At 57.8% G+C, this 26,884-nt stretch overlaps 1 protein-coding gene across 12 annotated transcripts in view; it reads left to right on the top strand.

Annotated features, from left to right (window-relative positions):
- Window positions 1-23,744, top strand: part of BICRA (BRD4 interacting chromatin remodeling complex associated protein) — a 78,832-nt gene extending 55,088 nt beyond the window's left edge. For 6 of the 12 annotated variants that reach the window (XM_082438370.1, XM_082438371.1, XM_082438365.1 and 3 more), the window contains 13 exons: window positions 1,467-1,512; window positions 1,614-1,656; window positions 3,655-3,720; window positions 6,373-8,331; window positions 8,873-9,049; window positions 16,814-17,431; window positions 17,528-17,771; window positions 18,090-18,199; window positions 19,166-19,227; window positions 20,402-20,550; window positions 20,758-20,852; window positions 21,047-21,149; window positions 21,720-23,744. In XM_082438370.1, the coding sequence (XP_082294496.1) occupies window positions 1,472-1,512; window positions 1,614-1,656; window positions 3,655-3,720; window positions 6,373-8,331; window positions 8,873-9,049; window positions 16,814-17,431; window positions 17,528-17,771; window positions 18,090-18,199; window positions 19,166-19,227; window positions 20,402-20,550; window positions 20,758-20,852; window positions 21,047-21,149; window positions 21,720-22,813 (4,761 nt within the window). In that variant the 5' untranslated portion in view covers window positions 1,467-1,471 and the 3' untranslated portion in view covers window positions 22,814-23,744. The remainder of the gene's footprint in view (window positions 1-1,466; window positions 1,513-1,613; window positions 1,657-3,654; window positions 3,721-6,372; window positions 8,332-8,872; window positions 9,050-16,813; window positions 17,432-17,527; window positions 17,772-18,089; window positions 18,200-19,165; window positions 19,228-20,401; window positions 20,551-20,757; window positions 20,853-21,046; window positions 21,150-21,719) is intronic. The other 6 variants (XM_082438374.1, XM_082438376.1, XM_082438366.1 and 3 more) reach the window with 6 other exon arrangements.
- The last annotated feature ends 3,140 nt before the right edge of the window (window positions 23,745-26,884 follow it).

Here is a 26,884-nt window from a genome sequence, read left to right as displayed (position 1 = left end):
TCTCCAAGGTACTGTTCAGAGAAGACCCTGAACTAACCATGTGGGGTCCCTCCCTGAGATTCCGTATGTCACAGAGCCGTCGAGGGTAATAGGGGCTGTAGTGGCGATCAGGAAGTTCAGAGAATGCCGTTGGGGGTTAGGGGTTGTGACCCAGCTGAGAGCACAAGTACGATTTTGTGTGTGTTTGGCGGGGGTGGGGGGGGCACGACAGTCACCGTGTCCTCAGTGAGTTCAGGACCATCCCCTTTCCCCTACCAAGAAGGAAAAGAGAGGGTACGAACCCCACGGCCCTGGAGCGGGATTGTGTGTGATTTCTCATCGTGTCCTGTCTGCGTGGTTGGCAGGGAAGGATGCCTGGGCTGATGGAAGCATAGGCGGGTGGGGACTTCCCTGGCGGTCCAGTGGTTAGGACTCAGTGCTTTCCCTGCCCGGGCCCGGGTTCAATCCCTGATCGGAGAACTGAGATCCCGCAAGCCTCTCAGTGCGGCCCAAAAAAAGTAAAAAAGGAGGAGCGGATGGAAGGATGGGTCAGTTTGTGTATTTGGAAGACGAGAAAGATGGGTGGTTGGGTGGAAGTTTGGAAAGATGGGTGCATGGAAGCTTGGTGGGGTGTCTGGAGCAGTGGTGGTTGGTGTGGGGGGTGGGTGGGCAAACACAGAGAGCTTGTTTTCTCACTTGTAAAATGGGGCACACGGCATCCCTTTCCCATGGGGGCTGAACAAGCTAACATTTGTGAAATGCTCGGGACAGTGCCTGGCGCATGGTAAGCACGAGACAAATGTTAGCCGTCCTCATCCTCATCATTCTGACAGGCTCAGCCCGGCTCTGGTGGCTCCTCTGACTCAGAGCGCCCACCCTCCTGGTCCCTCTCCCTCTCTCTTCCCTTCCTTGAGAACCACGCTGCATGCGTCTTCCAGGGGGACCCAGAACCTGGGCCCCTCCATGCCACCTCCCCTCCCTCCCTCCTTCCCCCGGTCACGTGTAGGACAGGAGCACAGGCTTGGGGCCAGACTTCTGGGTTCAGGCCTGGCTCTGCCACCTGCTAGCTGGGAGACAGAGAACCATGGCCTCCGCTCTTCCTTTTACTCATCTGCAAAGCGGGGGTGGCAGGACCCACCTCGAGGGATACTGTGGGGATTAAATGAGTTACATGTGTGTGAAGCACTTAGCACGGGGCCTGCATGTGATCAGGACTCAGTCTGGGTTGATGTCATCACCATCATCATCAGATGCTGGGGAGAGAGAGGGAGGAGGAAAAGGCAGCTAGCTGTCTGTCTCTGATCAGGAGGTTCTGGTACGGAGGGCACCTGCCCCACCCCTACCCATGCCCCTAGACTTAAGGGGACAGAAACCCTGACCCCTCCAGGGGTCTTGGCCCCAGGGAATGGTCCTTGCAGGGAGGGTCCTGGCATGCTGCCGACATCTAACTTGTCTCCCTTGCCCTCTTCCCGCCCCGTCCCGTCCAGTGGCGATGGATGATGAGGATGGGAGATGCTTACTAGACGTGATTTGGTGAGTAATGGGCTCCCCACCCCACCCCATCCTCCCCCACCCTCTCCCTCCCCTCCCCTGTCCCTCATCTCCTCAAATGTCTCTCCCCTTCTCTCTTTCAGTGACCCTCAGGCCCTCAATGACTTCTTACATGGATCTGAGAAGGTGAGTGCTGGGGCAGGGAGAAGCATCCCCAGGGCAGGGGCCTGTGGAATTGGGAGCTGAGAGACACTCCCCCCCGATTCAGTAGACGTCTGCCCCTTGCCTTCCATGAGCCGGGCCCCAGGGTTATGGCACAGAGTGAAAGAGATGGCAAATCCCTGCCCTCACTCCATACACATATCCTTGGTAAACAAAGCAACCGAGAGCTAATAAAGGTGATGGTGGAAAGCACCATGCAGAGCAGCATAAGAAATAATAATGTCACTTGCACAACAAAAGAGGTTTAAAAGAAAATGAATGGGAGGCGGAGGCAGGGGCTTCTTTAGCTGGTGTGAACCTGAAGGATCAAAGGGAGGTGCCCATGGCGCTCTGGGCAGGGGAAGGACAGGTAGGAAGGTTGGAAAGTTTGAGAAAGAAGGCCAGTGGGGCCGGAATGAAGGGGAAACTAGAAGGTGGTAAGACTGGAGTGGACAAAAATCACCAGGTCATGCAGGGCTTGGAGGACCTTGATCGAGGAGTTCAGACTTTATTCTGAACGTGACAGGCAGTTCTGACGGGTTATTAAGCAGGAGAATGCCCCATTCTGTTTGCACTCCAGAGAATGGAACAAAGTGGGGGAGAGTGGATGTCTGTTGAGCCATGAGGAGCTGTATCAGTCACCTACAGCTGCATAACAAGTTATCCCAACACTTAGTGACTTAAAACAACATTTGTTAGAGCTCTCAGTTTCTGAGGGTCAGGAACTGGGGAGTGGCTTAGCTGGGTGTCTAGCTCAGTGTCTTCCCTGAGTAGCAGTCAGGATGTTGCCTGGAGCCGCTGTCATCTGAGGGCTTGTCTGGGGCAGGAGGCTGTGCTTCCACAATGACTCACTGCCGTGGCTGTTGGCTGAGGCCTCAGCTCCTCACCATGTGGGCCTCCCCATAGGATTGCTTGAGTGTCCTCACAGCATGGCAGCTGGTTCCCCCAGAGCAAGTGACCCAAGGGAGAGAGCCAGGAGGAAGCTCAGTGCCTTTTATGACCTAGTCTCCAAAGTCACACACTGTCACTTCCATCATACTGCATTTACTAGAAGCGAGTCACTGAGCCCGCCCACACTCACAGGGAGGGAACAGAGCTCTGCTCCTTGAGAGGGGATGTATCAAATAATTTGTGGAGCGGAGGCGAGTGCAATGGGAGGATGGTGGCCTGGGCCCCAGGGCAGGTGCGGGAGGAGGTGCCAGGCGCTGGCTCTGGGATCTGTCTGGGAGGGAGAATCACTAGACTTGCTGGTGGATTAGATGGTGAGGAAGAAAGAGCATCCAGAATGCCTCCTGGACTTGACCTGAGCAACTGAGTGGGTGGTGGTACCGTTCTCTGAGACTGGGAGTTCGAGGTGGATTCCAGAAGTCCGAGGGCGGCTATTGGATACACCAGTCTGGGGTTCTGGAAAAAGATCAGCTGGACAGAGAAACTGGAGAGGCTTAGCTGTGGACAGACATTCATTGGGCGCTCAGGGCCTGTTCTAGGCATTGCCCATGTCTACGGGAACGAGACAGGTCCCTGTGCTCCCAGACACGGGAACAGCACGCACATTAGGCGCCCAGGTGGCAGGGCGTGCCGGGTGCTTGGGCTGGGCAGTGGAAGGAGTGACTTAGTAGGAAGGGACGGACAGTTGTCAGGAGGAGGTGACAAATGTGACAGGCCCTGCCAGATGTGTTACCAAAGACGCTTGAGCAAAGCCACGGAGGCAGGATTCTAGAGGTCAAGGCAGGCGTGTCGGGAGAGCCTGGGACTCAGTGCTGGGGTTGCCTCACGTTTTAGTCTTGCAGCCAAGCCCCTTTCTTTGGGGCGTCTTTTCTGGAGGCGGAGTTTCCTGTACCCCTCGAATCTGCCCCCCCAACCCCCCCACCTCGTCTTTGTCTTTTTGTCCCATGTAACCCTAAATTGGTTTTTGTTCTAGAGGTGGGCCGGCCCACTGCCCAGCTGACCTTTGACCTTGGGTGGGGGCGGGTCTTGTTGCAGCTTGACAGTGATGACCTCCTGGATAATCCCGGGGAGGCCCAAAGTGCCTTCTATGAAGGTCCTGGGGTAAGTGGCCTGGGGGGCTTGGGGAGGGCCGTGGGCTCCAGGCATCACACAAGTCGCCTGTGGTGGCAGCCAGTGGGGGAGGGGAGAAGGGGTCACACTCGTCCCCTGAGGCACTTTGCCGGGAGCGGGGCAGGGGGCAGTCACTGAGGAGCAGTGTGGGGTGGAGGTGAGGCCGGAGCTGCTGGACCCCCAGCTGTGCCCTCAGGCCCCTCAGAGAGGGAGGTGCGGTCCTGAGTCCCTGGCCTTGGAGGTCAGCTGCTACAGAGCTGGTACAGAGGCAGAGGCTGGCTCTGGAGTTCACGGCGGGCAGGACGGGGTGGTTCTCCTGAGGAGCAATGCGGGGGGCTTGGGGGTCCTGTCCCGGCTCAGCCGTGGGGTGTGTGACCTGGGGGAAGGGGATCGACTGTTGTGGACCTCAGTCTCCACCTGGAAGATGAAGGCAGGGGTGATGAGCAAAGCCCAGAGCAGGGAACACAGTGGACTTTTATTGAGCACCTACTGTGTGCCGGGCCCATTACTCAATGCCAGTCGTCCCTCCCTCTTCTTCCTCTTCTGTGGCCTCTCCCCTCCCCGCTTCGCTCCCCATCCCTCCCCCTCCTTTTTCCTCCTCCCCCCTCTTCTCTCTCCCTCCCCCTCCCCCCTCCTCCCTCTTCATCAACATAACTATCAGTTACCGAATACCTATCATATACCGGGCCCTTTACAGTAATTTTCATTTAGTCCTCACAACAACCATAGTAACATTCCAAATAAGTTATCTGGCATAATATAAATGACTAAATCCAGAACCCAACAAATAAACATTATGTTCGTGATATTACATTTCTAGACCAGTAACAATATGCATTACTCTTACCCCTGCCGTCCTCTTTTAATACCCATAACGTCCCTGGTCAGGTTCTCAGCACCTCCTGTATGTGACGTCAGTGAACGTCACGACTGTCCTAGGAGGCGGGTTTGGTTATGGCCATTTAGCGGTTAGGAACTCAGAACTGCCTGGTCCTTGGTTGGGGGCTGAGCCGGAGCCCCATCCTGCCAGGCAGTGCCCTCCACTCAGCAGCAGGGTGACCCCTTTCCCCGGTCTGGGAGGCAAGGAGGGAGCAGTGGCCACCTCACCGGGCTGTTACTAACAACAACAACATGGGCAGTAATAATGACGGTAACAACGATAGATGGTGTTTCTCGCGTGCCAGCTGGGAGCCGGGTGCTGCTCTGAGCCCTCCACTTGGATTAACTCAGAATCTTTCAAACTACAGGTGTTGTTTGTTGTTTTTTTAAATTTTATTTATTTTATTTATTTTTGGCTGCATAGGGTCTTCGTTGCTGTGCGTGGGCTTTCTCTAGTTGCGGTGAGCGGGGGCTACTCTTCGTTGCGGTGCGCGGGCTTCTTATTGCGGTGGCTTCTCTTGTTGCGGAGCACGGGCTCTAGGCGCGCGGGTTTCAGTAGTTGTGGCTTGCGGGCTCTAGAGTGCAGGCTCAGTAGTTGTGGTGCACAGGCTTAGTTGCTCCGCAGCCTGTGGGATCTTCTGGGATCTTCCCGGACCAGGGCTCGAACCCGTGTCCCCTGCGTTGGCAGGCGGATTCTTAACCACTGCGCCACCAGGGAAGCCCCCGAAGTACAGGTTTTGATCCATTACCTGGTCAAGTATCAGTGGGTTTTCCATGCCGTTGGCATAATTATTACTTGTGGAATATTTGCTCAAAAATGCATGCATGTATCGATTACACACTCGTGTCCTGGATTGCCATCCCGGAAAGCATTTAAGAAACATCAGGCTCGGGACTTCCTTGGTGGCGCAGTGGTTGGGAGTCCGCCTGCCGATGCAGGGGACACGGGTTCGGGCCCTGGTCTGGGAAGATCCCACATGCCGCGGAGCGGCTGGGCCCGTGCGCCACAACTGCTGAGCCTGTGCGCCACAGCTGCTGGAGCCCGCCCATCTAGAGCCTGTGCTCCGCAACAGGAGAAGCCACTGCAATGAGAAGCCCGCGCACCGCAACGAAAACCCAACGCAGCAAGCAAGCAAACAAATATCAATCAATCAATCAGGCTCACATTGCGCTGGGCACCAAGTAAGGCTCCCATCCGGTAGCTGCTGCCGCTGCTGCCTTCAACAGAACCACGATCTTTTATCTGAAACCTTTGGGGCCAGGCTTGTTTTGGAATTCAGGGTTTTTCAGATACTGGAAAGGTGATGCAGAATATGTGTGTGCTGCATGCAACATAACACACTCACTTTTCTGTGGTCGAACTTAAGGTGAGTCACGTTGCATGGATGAATTACGCCTTTCCCTCAGAGCACCACCTGAGTTCCGTTCAGGATTTACAGCCTAAAGTTATCAAAACATTTGTGGTTTTCAGAGCCTTTCGGGTTTTGGAATTGCAGATAAATATTACGGGCCTGTATGGCTGTTTAGAAAATGGTTTTTATTACATTCTGTGCAGATGGGGAAACAGGCTGGATTAAGCAAGCCCCGGGTTGCCCAGCCCAGCCCTGGCAAAGCTGGGATTTGAACCCGGGTCCAGCCACTTCTAGGTGGAAGGTTCTTCCTATCCCTGCCGCCCTGACACCGAGTGCCCTTTGCTTCCGTGGTGCCCTGAGCCCAGCCCCTTGCTAACCTCGACTCTCTCCTTCACACCTTACCTGCCTCCAGCTCCACGTGCAAGAAGCTTCTGGCAACCACTTGAACCCAGAGCCCAGCCAGCCGGCCCCTAGCGTGGACCTCGACTTCCTGGAAGATGATATCCTGGGCTCACCGGCGGCGGGGGGCGGCGGCGGGGGCGCCGACCAGCCCTGTGACATCCTCCAGCAGAGCCTGCAGGAGGCGAACATCACCGAGCAGACGCTCGAAGCCGAGGCCGAACTGGACCTGGGCCCCTTCCAGCTGCCCACCCTGCAGCCTGCGGATGGCGGGGCTGGCCCAGCGGGGGCCGGAGGGGCTGCCGCCGTGGCCGCGGGGCCCCAGGCCCTCTTCCCGGGCGGCGCTGACCTGCTGGGGCTGCAGGCCCCGCCCACCGTGCTGACCCACCAGGCCCTGGTGCCACCCCAGGACGTGGTCAGCAAAGCCCTCAGTGTCCAGCCCTTCCTGCAGCCCGTGGGCCTGGGCAACGTGACCCTGCAGCCCATCCCAGGCCTTCAGGGCCTGCCCAACGGCAGCCCCGGGGGCGCCGCGGCGGCTACTCTCGGCCTGGCTCCCATCCAGGTGGTGGGCCAGCCCGTCATGGCACTCAACCCGCCCACCTCCCAGCTCCTGGCCAAGCAGGTGCCCGTCAGCGGTTATCTGGCCTCGGCAGCTGGCCCTTCAGAGCCAGTGACCCTGGCATCGGCCGGAGTCTCGCCGCAGGGGGCTGGCCTGGTCATCCAGAAGAACCTCTCTGCCGCCGTGGCCACCACGCTCAACGGGAACTCGGTGTTCGGAGGGGCGGGAGCCGCCACGGCTGTGGCCAGCGGGGCGCCCTCGGGACAGCCGCTGGCGGTGGCCCCGGGCCTCGGCACGTCGCCACTGGTTCCGGCGCCCAACGTGATCCTGCACCGCACGCCCACGCCCATCCAGCCCAAGCCTGCCGGCGTGCTGCCCCCCAAGCTCTACCAGCTGACACCCAAGCCGTTCGGCCCCGCGGGCGCCACGCTCACCATCCAGGGCGAGGCAGGGGGCCTCCCGCAGCAGCCCAAGGCCCCCCAGAACCTGACTTTCATGGCGGCGGGCAAGGCCGGCCAGAACGTGGTGCTGTCGGGCTTCCCGGCGCCCGCCCTGCAGGCGAACGTCTTCAAGCAGCCGCCCGCCACCACCACGGGCGCGGCCCCACCGCAGCCCCCCGGGGCCCCGAGCAAGCCCGTGAGCGTGCACCTCCTGAACCAAGGCGGCAGCATTGTCATTCCCGCCCAGCACGTGCTGCCGGGCCAGAACCAGTTCTTGCTGCCCGGCACGTCGGCAGTCCAGCTCCCCCAGCCGCTCTCGGCCCTGCCGGCCAACGTGGGCGGGCAGATCCTGGCGGCCGCGGCCCCGCATGCGGGCGGACAGCTCATTGCCAACCCCATCCTCACCAACCAGAACCTGGCGGGCCCGCTGAGCCTGGGCCCCGTGCTGGCCCCCCACTCCGGGGCCCACAGCGCAGCCCACATCCTCTCGGCCGCCCCCATCCAGGTGGGCCAGCCAGCGCTCTTCCAGATGCCCGTGTCGCTGGCCGCGGGCAGCCTGCCCACACAGAGCCAGCCGGCACCCACCGGCCCCGCCGCCACTACCGTCCTCCAGGGGGTCACTCTGCCCCCCAGCGCCGTGGCTATGCTCAACGCCCCCGACGGTCTGGTGCAGCCCGCCACCTCTGCCGCCGCCGCCGGGGAGGCCGCGCCTGTCCTCGCGGTGCAGACGGCGCCCCAGGCGTCCCCCGCGGTCAGCACGCCGCTGCCTCTGGGCCTCCAGCAGCCGCAGGCACAGCAACAGCAGCAGCCCGCACAGGGCCCCGCCCCGCAGGCCGCCCCAGCTCAGGCCTCCACCCCCCAGCCCAGCCCAGGCCTGGCGTCCAGCCCGGAGAAGATTGTCCTGGGGCAGCCGCCCTCTGCCGCCCCCACGGCCATCCTCACTCAGGACTCCCTGCAGATGTTCCTGCCCCAGGTAACCAGGGCCCCCGGGCAGGGGAGGGGACGGCAAGGGCAAAGGCAGGGGCAGGGGGTCTGCGTGGAGAGGGGCCAAGAGCTGGAACCGGGTGTGGTTGAAGCAGCGAGTGGGAGGGTCCTGTGGGTTAAGGAGAGCGTCTCGGAGATGGTCCCCCGGCTCCAGGTCCCCGAGGAGGAGGCCTGAGGGTGACGGCCAACTGACTGACACAGAGACAGACAAGGAGAGTGACTGGCTGACAGACTGCCCACTTGCTGGAGGGTGGGAGAGGGGTCACGCAGGGAGAGGGGCTGAGACGTGGACGGACAGACGGGGCAGGAGGGATGGGCATTGGGGTGGAGCTGGAAGACGACTCACGGGACTGAGGGGACGGAGCTGCCCCGGGTTGCGGCCTCCTGGACCCTGGGGCTCCCTCCCAGCGCCCTGGCCTTGATTCCCACCACCCGCTCCCCTGGTGCATCAGTGGGGGCGGGGTGTCAGGGTGGGGAGGCCGCGGGTCCGTGGGGATGGCCTCTGACCCTGTGCGGGCTGCCTGTTTCAGGAGAGGAGCCAGCAGCCCCTCTCCACAGAGGGCCCCCACCTCTCCGTGCCCGCCTCGGTCATAGTCAGCGCCCCGCCTCCCGCCCAAGACCCAGCCCTGACCACCCCCGTCACCAAAGGAGCCGGCCTTGGCCCTCAGGCCCCCGACAGCCAGGCCTCCCCGGCGCCGGCCCCCCAGGTAGACGAACCCCAGCAGCCTCTGTCCCAGCGCAGACCAGCCCTGCCCCTCGCCCCCCCTCCCCGCTCCCTCCGCTCGCTCCCTGGCTGCCCTGCCTGCCTCTCTGTCTCGCTGGCTTGGGAAGCGGTGCTCTCCTCGGCTCCCCAGATGTTTCCTGAGGGTCTCCTGACAGCCATGGATGCTTGAGACCACACTCTAGTCAGGGACACAAGATCCACACAGCAGGAAATGGATTAGGTCCTAGAATGATCATTTTCCTATCTGGATAACTAATATTCAGGTAGCTCACATTTTAAGAAAGATACCAAGAGGTCTAGATCAAAGCCCCCTCTCCTGCTTTCCCTCCCAAGGCGGTTTCTTGCACTCCTTTCCCACGCATAGACAAGCAAAATGACAACTGGATTCCTTCCCTTCCATTTTTACAAAAGTGATAGCGTACTCTGTATGCATTCTGCACCTTTTATCATTTAGGAGTTCATCTTGGAGACTGTACTTCATTCTTTTACATGATTGCATAGTATTCCATTGTGTGGAGGTACTATTATTTATTTAACAAGTTGTTGTTGGGAATTTAGGTCACTTTTGGTCTTTAGCTGTGGATGAGCAAGGTTGCAAAGAAGAACTCTGTACGTATGTCTCTTTGTAGGATAAGTTCTTTAAAAGGAAATTGCTAGGTCTAAGAGCAAATGTATTTGTAGTTTTGACAGATATTGCCAAATTGCTCTGGAGTATAAGTTGGTTTAACAGATTATCAGCAATATATGATCTGTGCCTTTTTGCCCCCACACTCAGCAATATTGAACTTGGCCGATCAGATAGGTGAAAATGGTATCTTGTTTTCTTTTAATATGCCTTTTGTTTTACGGTAAATGAGGCGGGGCGGGTTTTTATAGATTTAGAGCTATTTGTGTTTTCCTTTCTATGGAATTGTCTGTTCATATCCTTGGCCATTTTCAAGTTTGGGGTACTGGTCATTTTCTTGTTGATTTGTAGAAACTCTTTACATATTAGAGAAATTAGCCTTTGTCTCATATGAGTCATTAGCACATCAGCATTTGAGAGGTTAGGGTGGGCCACCTTTTATTCTGGAGGGATGGATGTTGTACTCGTTCGAAAAGGACCAGTGGGTAGGTGGATTAGGGTAGGCAGGAAGAGGAGGGAGTAACATGAGCGAGGTCCAGGAAGGCAGAAATCAGCTGGGCCTTGGCCTTAAACAGCCATGATTTCATTCTCAGGCTCTGCTACTCACCATGTGACTTGAAGCAACTAGTTTCTTCATTCCATCAACAGTTGTTTAGGGAAGGGGGTGCACTACGTATGTGTCAGGCCTTGTGCTAACCCTGGGCGAGTCCCTGTAACTGCCGAGCCTTGATTTCCTCATCTGGAAAATGGAAATAATAGTTTCTTTATAGGTCTATTAGGACAAGTAAACCAGTTAATATGTGCTTTGCACAGAGTAAGCATTCCATAAATATTTGCTATTATTATTATTATTTTAGCTATTGTGTTTATGGGTCAGTCCAGAGGGACATGGAGCCAGGATGTCCTCAGGTCATCTCTACCCAGAGAGGAAAACCAGGGAGGAGTAGGGGAGGGGCGAGGGGCCGCCTGGCCCATGAGAGACTCAGGTTGGAAGCACTGTTTCTAGAGTGGTCGGACTGGGCCTGGGTCCCTGGGGCCAAGGGCGGTCCCCTCTCCGAGGCTCGCGAGCTCCCGTCCTCAGCTGGAACGTGGGGCTGGTAGGAGCCCTTTTTCCGAGTGCTGTGGTTGAGTGCCAGGCCAGAGCACATGTGTACTCTGCCACTTTAATGTTGCATACCCTGCAGGTACTTGTCTAGACTCGCTCCTTGGGTGACCAACCAGCCCAGTTTACCCAGTACCGAGGAGGATCTCGGGAGACGGGACTTTCAGTTTTACAACTGAGACGGTCCCAGACAGACCAGGACAAGTTGGTCACCTTCCTGACTCCTCCCGGCCCTCCCTTGCCACCTCCCCTGCTTTGCATTTCTCCATAGCACTGACCACCCTCTGACCAGGCTGCCTGTTTCCCCTGTTTCCTGTCTTCACTATAACGTAAATGCCTCTCTGTGACGTATACTCTTCCCTATAACGTAAAGTCCACGAGGCAGAGAGTTGTGTGCGTTCAGGTCCTGCTGTCTCCCCAGCGCCCAGAACAGTGCCTGGCCTGCAGCAGGTGCTTGGTGAGCATTTGTAAAATAAATGAATGGAGGAAGGAAACCAGCCACACATATGAGCACCTGCCCGGTGCTGAGCATTCCACGGCGAGAGCAGAGGGAGAGCCATTACCGATGGGCACTAGGTGTGCCTTGAAAGCCACTGTCCCGGAGAATTGTTGTTAGGGGAAGTTAGGACCAGGGACTCGACTCCCGACCCTGCCACTTACAGGCTCCGTGACGTCCCTTACCGCTCTGTGCCTCAATTTCCTGACCTGTCAAATGAGGATGATGATAACGGCATCTACTTCATAGGCTGTTGTGAGGGATAAATAAGTTAATGTATGTAAAGTGCTTGAACAGGGCCGGGCATGTTGAAAGTCCTGCAAGCGTGAAAGAAGCCGGGTGAATTTTCCATGAAGGGCCAATAGGAAACATTTCAGGCTTTGCAGGTCTCTGTCATTATAGCCTAGCAGCAGCTCTAGATCTAGATTCTAGATAAATGAATGAGCATGGGCGTGTTCCAATAAAACCTTATTTATAGACACTGAAATCTGAATCCCCTGTCAGTGTCCCAAGTCAGAAAATATTCTTCTTTTGACTTCTTTTCAACCATTTAAAAATGTAAAAACTATTCTTAGCTTGCGGGCCATACGAAATGGTCGGCTAAGCGGGTGGCAGGCCAGATTTGGCCTCTGGGCCATAGTTTGCCAACCCTTTTGATGTCTTTATTTCATTACATAGACACGCAAGGCTTCATTCATTCAGTCCCCTATTCATGAATAGTTAAGGTGGTTTCCCGTGGAATTGGTAACAAACCACACTGCCATACATATTCTTGTGTCAGGCTTTGCACATGCATGAGAATACCCGTAGGGGTAAATTTCTAGAAATAGAATTGCTGGACCAGAGGGTATACAGTCGGCCCTCCATATCCACAGGTTCTGCATCCCCGGATTCAGCCAACCGCGGATCAGAAATACTCGGGGAAAAATATTCCAGAAAAAGCAAAATTGAATTTGCTGCGCTCAGACAACTATTTACATAGCATTTACATTGTATTAGATATTATAAGTAATCTAGAGATGATTTAAAATATACGAGAGGATGTGCATAGGTTATATGCAAACACTGTGCCATTTATATAAGGGACTTGAGCGTCCTTGGATTTTGGTATCCGAGGGAGTCCTGGAATCAATCCCCGTGGATACAGAGGGTTGACAGTAAGTGCTTCCCAAGCATGTTATGGACCAAACCGGTTGCTCCTCTGTGAGGTCTGTGCCGGTGAAGGCCTTCTCCCACAGCTTCCTCAACCCCAGGTCAGCAGCCGACTCACTGCTGGCCAGGCGGAAAAATGCACTCCTCCTCCTGCGCTTCTCTCTAATTCTCTGCGTCAATCGAGCATCTTCCCATCTCCTCACGGGCAGTTGGAATCTCTCCGTAAACAGTCCACTCATGTGGGAGCTTAAAAAAAAAAATGATTATAAAAATAATTTCATGCTTCCTCAGAGAATTTAGAAAATACAGAAAAGAACCAAGAAGAAAAACAAATCACCCATAATACCAGCATGCAGAAGCCACTGGTAACATTTTTGGTATGACGTTTCCTTTTGGCCTTGCTTTTTTTTTCTTCCCATCCGTTTAAAACATTTGTCGTTTTTGACATTAGGTATTAGAGTCACATGGTTCAATCATGAAAAAGCATTTTTAAAGTACGGGGAGAAGCATCCCTCCCCGTGCCTGCATTCCCAGCCCCCGGCCCTTCCCCGTAGCCTCGGCACTTACTTTTTGTATCTCCTTCCAGCTCTGTGCCTATACAGCCTCGTGCAAATATGGGTTTACATTTCTCCCTCTCCAGCAGGTAGCACCTTATCCACTTACTTGGGCAGCGCGTGGGGAGTTGCCTTGGTCCTTTGTTACAGCGGAGAAGTATTCCTCTGTACAGATAGGGACGGACAAGCATTCACCCCCGGAAGTGCTGTCCTGATGCACGACAGACCACGTCCAGGCTTTGGTCCTCCACGCAGAGCTGCAGTAAACAACTCAGCCACCTGTCATTTCCCACATGTGCAGGCGTATCTCTCTGGTCACTTCCCGGAAGCCTGTTTGCTGGTTCAAAGCACAGGTGCACTTAGAATTTGCACAGCTGCTGCTGAATTGCATTCCTCTGAGGCTGTAGCAAATGGTGCCAGTTTAGACCCCCAAAGGCAATGCACGAGTATCTTTATGAGACATACGGCTTATTCCTAATGCGATGCCTGAACGTGGTTCCATAGGGTGTTTTGATTTGCGTCTCTCTTACTACAAGTGAGGTTGAACATGTCTTGAAATATTTCAGCCTTTTGTGTTTCTTTTTCTGCGCACTGTCTGATCATCTCCTTTGCCCCTTTTTTCTCACTGCTTGTTATTCTTTGTGATTTCTAGAGGCTCTTTGTATGTGAGAGAGATGAGCTTTGTCTAGGCTATGAGTTGCAACTATTTCCCCCAGTATGCCATTTGGTTTTTGACTTGGTTTGGGGGGAGTGTGTGAGTATTTATCTTTCATGAGGTTGAGATTCTTTTTTTAATTTTTAAACTTTTTTGGTTACTTTTAAACTTTTCTTTTCTTTCTTTCTTTTTTTCTTTTTTCTTTTTTTTTTGGCTGCACCATGCGGCTTGCGGGATCTTAGTTCGCCGACCAGGGATTGAACCCGTGCCCTTGGCAGTGAAAACGCAGAGTCTTAACCACTGGACCGCCAGGGAATTCCCGAAACTTTTCATTTTAAAATCATTTCAAACATACAGCAAATTTATAAGACTAGTACATGGGAATAATACTCATGAGAGTTCTTTACTCTCTGACCAGATGTATTAGTTGTCTATTGCTGTGTAACAAATTACCACCACCCCCCCCCAAATGTAGCAGCTTGAAACAACAGACATTAACTTATCTCACTAGTTTCCAAGGATCAGGAATTGGAAGCAGATTAACTGGAAGGTTCTGGCTCGTGCTCTCTTAGGAGATTATAGTCAAGGTATCAACCAGGACTGCGGTGATATGAAGGCTTGACCCGGCTGGAGAATCTGCTTCCAAGATGGTGCACTCGTGCCACTGCTGGCAGGAGGGAGGACCTATGTAGAGACGAACTGAGGCTGAGGCCTCTCCAAGGGGCAGCTCATAACATGCTCTACAGTTGGCTTCCCCCAAGTGCCTCATCCAACAGAAAGAGAGCAAGAGAGCATCCAGGATGGAAGCCACAGTCTTTTTTTATAATATAACCTAATCTTGGAAGTGACGTGTGGTCACTTCTCCTGAGTTCTTTTGGCCACTTTTGACCAGAGACCAACCCTGATACAATGTGGGAGACTGAATCCAAGGAGGCGGGGACGGCTGGGGGCCGTCTCAGAAGCTGCCTGCCCCGCCACATTTACCCACTGTAAATATCTGGCTGCGTTCGCTTTAGCTGTAGCCCTCTCGGCATGTATACATTTTTTTTCTTCCTGACTCATTTGAGAGTAAATTGCAGACATCATGCTTCTTTACCCCTTAATATTTTAGCATAGTATTTCAGCCCTATGAGAATAAGAGCATTCTCTTATTAGATCACAGCAGAGCTATCAAATTCCGCAGATCTAGCCGTGACACAACACTGTTATCAAATCCAGTGTCCATAATGCGGTCTAGCCAGTTGTCCAGTGGTCGTGTCATCGGTCATTCTCCTTATCTCACTTAGCATCCGGCACGTCTGTGTTGCCACTTCACCAAGCCCTCGGAAGCCTGTGCCTGGGGGGGTGGGGGGGAGGTGTCGAGTGGGCCGGCTCCCTTCACCCTTACTCACTTTAGCTACTCACCTGCTGCTGCCATTGGGTTTCTTCTCCTACTTTCTCTACTGTAAATAGTCCCACAGTGGCCAGCCCTGTGAGCATGCGCCTGAATGCTCCTTATCACAGATTCCTGGAGCGGGGGATTACCAGGTCAACTCGAGGGTCTTTCAAAACCACCAGATCAAACCGCCTCCCAGAGGGTTGTCCAGGTGACAATCTCACCAGCCCCTTGAGAGCCAAGGTCCAAGCTTCTGATACCTCCTTAGAGGTGGCAAGCCTTTGGGGACATATAGAGTGGTTGATAGGTTAGTTGGTTTTTTAACTTTGAATTGCCAGAAGTTATTCAGGGCCAAGCTTGGAGGCTTAAAGCAAGCCATGACTCCGGAATTGTCAGTTGGCCCTCTTTGGAGGCTTGAAGCAAAGAGCCCGAGCTTTGGAGCGTGGCAGCCATGGGTGGCCTTGGGCAAAGTCCCCTGAGCCCTCTGAGCATGAGTCCTCCTTGCTCAGCTTGGAAGTCACTCACTGGGTGGTGTAGATAAGCCAGGGAGATGATGAGCACCTGTCTGAGACTCGACCAGTAATTTTGGCTCCCTGGCCTCAATTTCTCATCTGTGAAATGGGTCCAATATCATCACAGCTCTCAGGACCGTGGAGAGACCACACGAGTGGGTACAAGTTCCCAGCCGTACGCGCTGGATCATTGTGCACCGTCACTGGGGTACAGTGAGCAGAAAGGCACCACCAGCTCAGTGTCAGGTACCCGGCTGGTGCTCGCTGGTTCAACAGTAGCTGCCGGGGTTATGGTTCTTGGGGAGGTGACCTCAGAGGGAAGAGAGTGCAGAGGGCTAAGGCGCTCTGGCTGAGGTGTGTTGTAGGCGAGGTCACTGTACGTGTTACAGAACTAGTGCCCGGATTGCGTGTGCAAGTCTGACACATGCGTGTGCACATGCGCGCACACACACACATGCACGCCCATACCTGCAGGCTCACATGGCTCCCAGGTAGGCGTGCAGCCATGGCCACACAGGCACACGGAGGCAGCGGCCACGGACACTTAGAAGGGGACCAGTAACTCATGGGCTGGTGTCCAGAGGGGCCTGACCCTGACCCTCAGTTTCAGTCCCTACCCCTGCCTCCCTGGATCCCCTAGTCCCCAGTCGTGCCCTCCTCGGACATCAGCCCCCCGCCCCGGTACGCAGCCACAGTGTCTGTGCTGGTATCTGTTCTCCTGGGTTAGCTGGACGGTCGGGCCAGGGCCGGCAGCTGGAACGCTGCCCCCGCCTGGCCGCCTCCCTCCCCCTTGCTGCTGTGCTCGTGCTCCCCGGCCCCCCGCCTACCCGCTGGGCAGCTGGTGTGGTGCCCCCGCCGCCGCCACTGCTTCCTACGCTGCTACCCCCAAAGCCTGCAGAGCTCGCCTTCATCTGGGGGGACTTGGGGGGGGCACATGGGGAGGGGGGTGAGATCGGAGGGCAGAGGTGTGGGGGGATGGGGGGACGGATGGAAGGGGGAGCTGGGGACAGACGGTGTGGGGGAAGGTGGGGGACGGGTTGAGGGAATGAGGTAGGTGGACGTGTGCAGGGCTTGGGGGGGACGGGTGGAGCGGTGAGGTGGGCAGTTCAGAAGTGAGAGGCGGGAAGGGCGGTGGGGTCCTTTCAGGACTAGGGGTGGCTAAGAAGGGGGGGGGTTTCTGGTGGGAGTGGCCGGGGTCCCCAGTGTCTTGGGGCAACGGGAGCCAAGGCTGGTTCTGACCCCCGCCCCCTCCCCTCTCCCTCCCTCCCCTGCCCAGATCCCAGCAGCGGCTCCGCTGAAGGGCCCAGGCCCCTCCTCATCCCCATCACTACCTCACCAGGCCCCTCTGGGAGACAGCCCTCACCTGCCCTCCCCACACCCTCCACGGCCCCCTTCCCGCCCGCCCTCCCGACCCCACTCTCGCCCACCTTCGCAGCCCCAGAGCTTGTCCCGCCCACCCTCAGAGCCCGCCCTGCACCCTTGCCCTCCGCCCCAGGCCCCCCCCACTCTGCCTAGCATCTTTGTCATCCAGAACCAGCTGGGCGTGCCCCCACCTGCGAGCACGCCGGCCCCCACTGCCCCAGGCCCACCGCAGCCCCCTCTGCGACCCCCGTCCCAGCCCTTGGAGGGGCCGCTGGCCCCAGCCTCCACCTCCTCTGTCGTGGCCTCCTCCTCCGAGACGTCCTCCAGGCTGCCAGCCCCCACGCCGCCCGACTTCCAGCTCCAGTTCCCCCCTGGCCAGGGGCCCCAGAAGTCCCCCACGCCCCCTCCGACCCTCCACCTGGTCCCCGAGCCCGCAGCGCCCCCCCCACCGCCTCCTCGGACCTTCCAGATGGTGGCCACCCCCTTCCCGGCGCTGCCCCAGCCGAAGGCTCTTCTCGAGAGATTTCACCAGGTAATCGGAGGCAGGGACTGGCCCCCCGCCCGCCCCGCCCTCCCCTTCAGTCCCATCGGAACCCCTGGCACTTCATGGCTTTGTCTTCGCCCCCAGCCCTGGTTCCTGGCCGCCCCCACTCCTAGCGTGTGCCCCCCAGCCACCTGTCGCCCTCCTCAGGTGCCGTCCGGAATCATTCTCCAGAGCAAGGCTGTGGGTGCCCCCGCCGCCCCGCAGACCTCCGCCAGCCTGGGGCCCCTCGGCAGCCCCACCGCCTCCGGGCTGGTCAGCGGGCAGGCCCCATCTGGGACCTCCACCGCCCCCAGCCATGCCCCGGCCCCGGCGCCCGTGGCCACTGCAGGTAGGGGAGAGGTGGCCCATGCACGAGAGCTGGGGGGCCCGAAGGTGGGTGGATGGGGGGCTGAGGGCTGGGGAGGACGGGCTAGGGCAGAGCCTGGGGGCCTGAGCCCAAGGGGTCGCCCAGACCTCCCGGAACAGGGAAGGTGGAGGAGGAAGGGCCGTCTCTCCAGATGTCCCTCCAGGAGGCACTCCCTCCAGGACTGACACGGCCACCGAGGCCAAAGAAGCAGAGGAGTGAGGGGTGCAGGGTCGCGCGTTTGGAGGCACGCGCCTTCGTGCCAGTGACCCGTGAGCCCTGTCTGCCCCACCTTGCCCCCAGGCCTCCCTCCTCTGCTTCCCGCCGAGAGCAAAGCCTTTGCCAGCAACCTCCCGACCCTGACTGTGGCCAAGGCCGCTGCATCTGGGCCAGGAAAGTCCTCCGGGCTGCAGGTAAGGGACCACTAGAGTGGAGGGCTAGGGCCCGAGCGACATCACCGGGAAACCGGGACGGGGGCCGGAGGGGCAGGGGATGCCGGCCGGCAGACAGACGGGCAGATGAGACACAGCCTGGCGATGGGCGGGACACCAGGACGGTCTGGGCGGGGGGGACACACGAGAGACCGAGACAGTTGGACAGAGACCCCTCCCGGACACCAAAATGACAGGGTGATGATAGGAGAGATGGCTTGAGTGAGAACCCAGACGGTCGCTGGGGACTGGAGCAGGTGAGAGGTTGAGACTGTAGGAGGAGGGGCTGCATGGGCTCGGGACAGGTGGGGTGAGGCCCTAGACGGAGGGGCAGGGCGGGGTGGGCAGTGAGACACTGAGTCAAACAGAGACGGCAGAGATGGGGGGGAGGTTGGGGGGAGAACTAGGATAGTGGTACCCAGACTGGAGGGGCGAGACAGGGAGTGTGCGGGGTCGGGGGGAGACCGAGGCGGAGACCAAGATTTGAAAGAGCTTGAGAGGGAAGACCGGGCGTGAGCAAGGGAAGTCAAGAGAGAGATTTAGGCAAAATGAGAAGAGTCTGTGCAAACCAGATGCTGGACAAGGACGAGGGATTCAAGGGCCATTTGGTGGACAGGGAGGGAGACACCAGGCGGAGGCCGAGAGACCCAGGCCGGATAAGGGGCTGGAGGGGACCCAGGCGGAGGGCGCCGAGGGCTCGAACCTGCCCTTCACCCTCTCCTCACCGTGTCCCACCCCTGGATCCAGCCCGGGTCTTCCCCGCAGGTTGAATGTGATGGGCAGAGCATCCCACAGCTGGGACCAGGACCCCATCTCGGGCGACGTTGGCCCTCTCCCATCTTTGTCCCGGGCTGGGGGGTAGAGAGGGTCAGGCTGCCAAGGGAAGGCTCCTCCGTCGCAGTACCTCTCATTGGCCTCTTCCTCCCCCCCCATCCCCCCACCCCGCAGTATGAGAGCAAGTTGAGCAGCCTGAAGAAACCACCTATCCTTCAGCCCAGCAAAGAAGCCTGGTGAGTCCAGTGCCCGGCCCTTGTGCCTTCCCGCCCTGTGCTGTCCCTCCACCTCTCATTAGCCCTGTGGTTTGGGCAGTGCCATTTCCCTGAAGACCCTCAGCTTCCCCCTCTAGAAAGTGGGGTGGGAATAGTAGTGATAATAGGGTGAGGGGTGAGGATTTGGTGAGGCGGTATTAGGAGTATTCATGAGGCAGCTAGGCTGCTGGCTTCAGGAGGGAGGGATTCGGCGTGGCTTGGTCACCTCAGCACCCCCAGCATCTCAAACAGGCCTGGGGCAGGCAGTGCTTCGTATCAGGGGATGGGTGATGAGCGTTTGGGCGGGTGGAAGGATGAATGGGGGCCTGGGTGAATAGATGGATGGATGGTAATCAGACTGGTGCGTGGCTGATCCGATGGCTGTTTGGGTGGATGGGCGGCTTGCCTGCGTTCTGTCCCTCTCTTCTGCCCTCCTTCCGCCGAGAGTGTTGGTCGTGTCCTCATACAGTGCCCAGTCCTGTGCTAGATTCTGGAAACACCAGCCAGACCAGGTCCTGCCCCCGTGGTGTGTGGGGGCTGCTGGTCTAGAGCACAGGGTACAGCCAAGCATGTCTGGTGGGACATTATGTCTGGTGTATTATGTACATTCGTACATAATATTTACGTGCTGGGCTAGAAAACAGCCCATTGAGAGAACAGGATCTTATCAACCATGACCAACCAGTGTCCCAACCTCCCTGCCAGCCTCCCCAGGCCTGCTGCTGGGTCAGAGGCAGAGCGGGGACATGCTGACCCCAGGTGGCAGGAGACGGTATTGCATGGAGGCTGAGTAACAAGCTCTGGCCTCTGACTCCCAGCGCTGCCTCTTCCTCGCTGTAGGTGCTTTGGGTCAGGGACTTCACCTTTGTGGACCCCAGTTTCCTCATCTGTAAAATGGGCATAATGATAGCGCCTACTGCCTTTGGTTGTCCGCAGAGATGCACTGAGGCAGAACAGGCACATTCAGCACCCGTTAACACATACTCCCCCAGCGTTCCTTTCCCTGTCCCGTCGTTTTCTGCCTTGTGGCCTGGGGCTCAGGGTCCAGGATCTGCTGTCTCCTGGCCTCACCACCAGCTCTGTGTGTGTGTGTATGTGTGTGTGTGTGTGTGTGTGTGTGTGTGTGTGTGTGTGTGGTGTCCTCCCCACCCCCCAGCTTCCTGGAGCATTTGCACAAACATCAGGGCTCCGTCCTACACCCTGACTACAAGACGGCCTTTCCCTCCTTTGAGGACGCCCTGCATCGCCTCCTGCCCTACCACGTCTACCAGGGTGCCCTCCCCTCCCCCAACGACTACCACAAAGGTGAGGCCTCCCCTGGGACTCTCCCCACCCTGTCCCTGGCGTGTGGAGGCGGGAGGCGAGGACTGCAGAGGGTGCCGAGGAGCAGATGCTAGTGCAACTCTGCACGCGCCCTTGACTGTGGGTCAAGATGTGCCCAGCTCCGTGCGCATCTGCGGGTCCCTAGGTCCCCAACCTCTGGGCCTCCGGACCCCTTCTCTTCCTCCACAGTGGACGAGGAGTTTGAGACGGTCTCCACGCAGCTGCTGAAACGCACCCAGGCCATGCTCAATAAATACCGCCTCCTGCTCTTGGAGGAGTCCCGGGTAGGGTGGCCGTCACCTTCCTCCCCGGGGGACCCTGCCCTTTCCCCTCACCCCCTCTGGGCAAGAAGGAGGGAGGGGGGCTGGGTGGGATCACAAGGACAGTTTGGAATGTGTTCCCATCCATGCCGGTTGCTCGCGTCCCCTCCCCCACCTCACCTCTTCACTTGCCCATCTTCTCTTCTCTCCCCCCTCAGAGGGTGAGCCCCTCAGCGGAGATGGTAATGATCGACCGAATGTTCATTCAGGAGGAAAAGACCACGCTGGCCTTGGACAAGCAGCTGGCCAAGGAGAAGCCTGGTGAGAGGGGAGAGAGGCGCAGTCCCCGACTCCTACCCGCGTAGTGCCCAGTGCCAGAGCCGCCGAATTAGACTTGGGGCGGGAGCAGGGTGCGTGGCCTTACCTCACCCCACCACTGGGCGGCGCCCGAGCCCCACCTTCCTGCCGAGTGCTCCCGGCTCTGAAACCACAGAAAGCTGAGCTCATCTTCCTCCTCCTCCATCACCGTGTGTCCATTTCACCTCCTCGATCCTGGCCTGGATGGAGGGAACATCCTGCCATCCCCGGGGGATAGAAAAGCAGGGGAGCAGAGCCGGGACTGGGGTGAAGCAAGCAAGGTGCCTGGGTTGCAGAAGTTAAGGTGGCGTCCACTCTCCGGTGCTGACCTGTGCTTGCACACTGGGGGGACTTGGGAATTGGGGAAAGGGTCCTACCTAGCAGTATATACTCAGGACTTGATGAGTCAAGGGCTTAGCCCCGGGCCTGGCAGGTAGTAGGCGCTCAGTGTACGCTGGCTTCTCTCAGCTCTGCTCTGCAGGCGCCTCGTTTTTTCCCTAACCCCCTGGGTTTTCTTGGCCCCCTTCTCCGCAGATGAGTATGTGTCTTCCTCGCGCTCCCTCGGCCTCCCCATCGCCGCCTCTTCCGAGGGACACCGGCTCCCCAGCCACGGCCCATCACCGTCCTCGGCGTCTGGGGCCCCGACCCAACCCCCTCTGCACCTGCCCACCAAACTGGTGATCCGGCACGGTGGGGCGGGCGGCTCCCCTTCCGTGAGCTGGGCCCGGGCGTCCTCCTCCTCCCTGTCCTCCGCTGCCTCCTCCCTGGACGCCGACGAGGACGGCCCGATGCCCTCCCGCAACCGCCCACCCATCAAGACCTATGAGGCCCGGAGCCGCATCGGCCTCAAGCTCAAGATCAAACAAGAAGCCGGACTCAGCAAGGTCGTGCACAACACAGCCCTGGACCCGGTGCACCAGGCCCCGCCGCCACCCCCCGCCGCCCTCAAGGCGGCCGAGCCCCCGCCCCGGCCCCCGCCGCCACCCCCCGCCACCGGCCAGATGAACGGCACAGTGGACCACCCGCCGCCGCCGGCCGCCGCCGACCGCAAGCCGCCGGCGCCGGCCCCCCACTGCCCCCGCCTGCCGCTCCGCAAGACCTACCGCGAGAACGTGGAGGCCCCGGGCGGCGGGGCGGCCGAGGGGGCGGCGGCGGGCAGAGCCCGGGGTGGCAGCCCGGCCCCGCTGCCCACCAAAGTGGACGAGGCCACCAGCGGGCTCATCCGCGAGCTGGCGGCGGTGGAGGACGAGCTGTACCAGCGCATGCTGAAGGGCGCCCCGGCCGACCCCGCGGCCGGCGCCGGGCAGGGCAGCGGCAGCCGGGAGCCCGGCTGGGAGGCGCCCCCGCTGCCCCCGGCCAAGCGGCGCAAGTCTGAGTCGCCCGACGTGGACCAGGCCAGCTTCTCCAGCGACAGCCCGCAGGACGACACACTCACGGAACACCTCCAGAGCGCCATCGACAGCATCCTGAACCTCCAACAGGCCCCCGGCCGGACGCCCGCACCCCCGTACCCACACGCCGCCCCGGCGGCGGTCACGTCTGCCTCCCCGACGCCCCTGCACAGGCCGGAGGCCTACCCGCCCTCCAGTCACAACGGTGGCCTCGGCGCCAGGACGTTGAACAGATAACACCGGGCTGGTCTTCCCTTCCCTGTCCCCTCGCTCCGCAGGGACGCCGCGGGGAGGGGGGAGGGGGGCAGCCGGGCGTCCGACCTCAGCCTCCTGGGGGACACGAGCCGGGGACCCCTTGAGTTTTTCTTGCCTAAGTTATTTGAGTCACAAAGGCCTCGTCCCCCACCTCCTGCTTCAGCCGGGTTGTTGGGTGGGGGTCGTGGATTTCGGGGAGGGGCTGTAATGTAAACTGTCCCCCTGCCAAAGGAGGGGGTAATCCTGGTGTGTCGTTTCCTATTTCTTCCCATTTCCTGCACACTCCGCCCCCCGCCCCACCCCCCCACCGGGGGACACGTGCGCTTTTGCCAGGGATGAGGGCTTCCTGGCTGTCCCCACTGCTCACGCGTCTCCGGGTACCGGGCCTGTCCGTGTGGCTTCACGGATCCCTGCGTGGAGGGCGCTCAGAGCCGGCAGGGTCCTTGCGAGCTGCGCTCAGCCTCTCCCCACCGCCCCCCACAGGCCGAGAAAGGAAACGCACGGGAGGGGCGGCGTGAGCCTGCATCCCGGGACCCCCAGCTGGGAGCGCTGTGCCCGCGGGCAGCTGTGTCCCATCCATGTGTGTGCGTCCCGCTCCGTGTCCTATGTCCCTCTGTGTGCGCTCGAATGAGAACGAGAGATTGCGAAGCCTCCAGTCCCTCGACTGAAATCCGAGCACCTCCAAAACAGGAAACCGGGGTCTTCCTCCCACCCCCTCCCCAGCCAGTCTTCCCTCTGTTCTTCCTGCCGCCAGCCACCCACGCCAGATTTCGAAATCTTGGAGACAAAACTAGTACTGTAAGATAAATTTTTTTGTACTGTATTTATTGTGTATAACGATTTTTTTAAAGGAGAATTCTGTACATTTAGAACTCTTGTAAATTAAAAAACGATCCTTTTTTTTAAAACTGTACTGACGCCCCCCAGGCCCCCTTTGCTTTCGGGTCTCCGGGGACTTGTTTGGAGTCCAGGGGTAGGGGCGACAGGTGGGTGGAGAGGGGGATTGCGAGGACTTAGTCCACATACATATGTGAGCCCCTACTGGGTGCCAGGCCCTGTTCCAGGCACAGAGGTGCAGCTGAACAAGACAAGTGCCTGTCCTGGGAGGGCCAACTTGGTGGTGGAGAAGGCAGGCAGTGAAAAAGTTCAACCAAACACAGGCGATGCGTGTCTTTCCTGGTAAGGTTCTGTGGTCTCTGGGAACACGGAATTAGCAAATACTGAACCATCGCTCCTGGGGGGAAATATAGGGTTAGCTTCCTGCCAGCCTCTCGTCACGTTTTTGTCAAGCCGTCAAGACATCGCCTTGTTTTATGTGTTTCTGTTTAAAGACACCTCACTTAATGTATAGTGCTGATTCGTTAACATTGACCTCACGGCCAACGGCACTATAACTCGTGCCTGAGTGAAACTTCTCTAACCCGTATTTTCTCCGTGAGGCACATCCCAGCCTTCTTGTGCTTAAGCTCTTGAGACAGCACAAAGCACTACACCTGGGGGCCATTTAAAACAGAGAAATCGGGGCTTCCCTGGTGGCGCAGTGGTTGAGAATCTGCCTGCCAATGCAGGGGACACGGGTTCGAGCCCTGGTCTGGGAAGATCCCACATGCCGCGGAGCAACTGGGCCCGTGAGCCACAACTACTGAGCCTGAGCGTCTGGAGCCTCTGCTCCGCAACAAGAGAGGCCGCGATAGTGAGAGGCCCGCGCACTGCGATGAAGAGTGGCCCCCACTCGCCGCAACTGGAGAAAGCCCTCACACAGAAACGAAGACCCAACACAGCCAAAAATAAACATAATAAATAAAACAGAGAAATCAGGACTTCCCTGGTGGCGCAGTGGTTAAGAATCCACCTGCCAATGCAGGGCACACGGGTTCGGTAAGATCCCACATGCCGCGCAGCGACTAAGCCCGTGCGCCGCAACTACTGAGCCTGCGCTCTAGAGCCCGTGCTCCACAACAAGAGAAGCCATGCCAATAAGCCCGTGCACTGCAAGGAAGAGTAGCCCCGGCTCGCCACAACTAGAGAAAGCCCGCGCACAGCAAGGAAGACCCAACACAGCCAAAAATTAAATTAAAAAAAAAAAAACTATGAAAAATAAAACAGTGACATCAACAAAAGCACAAAAATGTGAGACACGTGGCACTAAATAGACCCCCAAAAGGATACTTCATTTCCAGTACAAGGGCGCCGCCTTAGCGACTCAACGTTTTTGCCACTCTGCGCATGTCTGTGGAAGTGCTGTGAGCTTGTGGCATCACAGATACATTTTAACAAGTGGACTAATTCACAAATAGGGCACCTGCTCACAGTGAGGATTGACTGTAAACGTGTACAGTGTCAGAGATGTGGGGAAAATCAAGCAGGGTGTGTTAGTTTCCCATGGCTGGCATAACAAAGTACCACCAATTGGGTGGGTGGCTTAAAAGAAAGAAATTTATTCTCTCGGTTCCGGAGGCTAGAAGTCTCAAATCAAAGTGTGAGCAGGGCCACAGTCCCTCTAGAGACTCTAGGGGAGGATAGATCCTTCCTTACCTTTTCCAGTCTCTGGCCCTCCCAGGTGTTCCTTGGTTTGTGTCTGCATCACTCCAGTCTCTCCTTCCAAGCCATCTTCCCTGTACATCAGTGTATCGTGTAAGGACACCAGCCATATTGGATTAGAGCCTATCCTACTCCAGTATGAGCTCATCTTAACTTGATTCCATCTGCAAAGACCCTATTTCCAAATAAGATCACATTCACACTTGATTCACTAGGAGTTAGGACATTGATGTATCTTTTGGGGAGCCACAACTCAATCCATGACACAGAGTGAAGGAGTGGACAAAGCAGCTGCTAGTCCCTAGAACCCCTTTGTGTGAACTAGAAAACAGCACCCCTTTCTCCTAGAGTTTGGAGAGCAGCATGTGACCTGGAGTCCAGCCCCCTTCATACAAGCGAGTGCTTTGTGCAGTGAACAACCTGCCCAACTGCACATGACGGCCCTCAGGATCAGGTGGGAGCCCAAGACTTCTTTGAGGAGGTGACATTTGAGCAGAGAGCTGCATGAAATAAGGGAGGGAACCACGGGGAGATCTAAGGATAGAGCACCCAAGGCAGTGAGAACAGGCAGTGCAAAGGCCCTGAGGCAGGAGCGTGGGTGGAATGTTAAACAGCGAGGAGGCCCTGTGACTGGAACCTAGGGAAGAAGGGGGTGCAGACAAGAGGTAAGGTCAGAGAGAACAAACGGGGCCTATCCTGTAGGATCTTGAGCCCCACGGTGATGACTGCTTTGACCGTGAGTGAGGCGGGAGCCACAGGAGGGTTCCGAGCAGAGAGCTGAGCTGTTTTAGGTTTCTCAGGCGCCCTCTGGCGGCCGTGTGGGGAACCGACATGGCGAGGAGGCGACTGCCATAGTCAGTGGGAGCGACGGCGGCTGAACTAGGGTGATGCTCCCCGTTCCTCTTCAGGCCCCTGGGGGTGTTTGAGGGGGAGGAGCATATACATGGGATCTCCAGGAGAGGGACCGCCCCCCTTCCTAGCTCTAGATCTACTTCCCCCACGTACGTAATAAAGCACTGAAGGAGAATGGCAGTTCTTAACATCCTCTAATCCCCTGCAAGCTCCCGGAGGACCTCACGTGGCCTGGCCGCGTAAAGAAGTTTGCCAGTGATTTCCACCTGCTCACGGCCTCAGTTCTGGAAGGCTGGCTGCATGCAGCCCGAGCAGAGAAACACGATGAGTAACGTTTTCAGAACACTTACCAAGGCACTGCTCCGAGCCCTTCAGCTGGGGTATCTTACTTGATGCTCACAGAAGCCCCTGTGTGGGAACTGATAGCCCCACCTCGCAGGTGAGGAAACCGAGGCCCCGAGGGATGCAGTGTCAGACTGGGCTGCAAGCCCGGCGGCCTGGCTGGGAGCCTGAGACCTTCCCCTATGCACACCCAGCTTGGGGGGAGGGGGGTATATAACAGCAAGGCCTTGGCCGGCTGTGCAGGAGCCAGAGACGCTCCCCCTCCCGGGCCCCTGGGCAGGAGACCAAAACTGATCTCAGCTCCTACGGTTAGTCCTT

Source organism: Balaenoptera physalus (assembly GCF_965194825.1).
Source record: "Balaenoptera physalus genome assembly, chromosome: 19".
NCBI lineage: Eukaryota > Metazoa > Chordata > Mammalia > Artiodactyla > Balaenopteridae > Balaenoptera > Balaenoptera physalus.
Note: the sequence above shows the minus strand (reverse complement) of the source record. Positions and strands in the feature narration are given on the sequence as shown.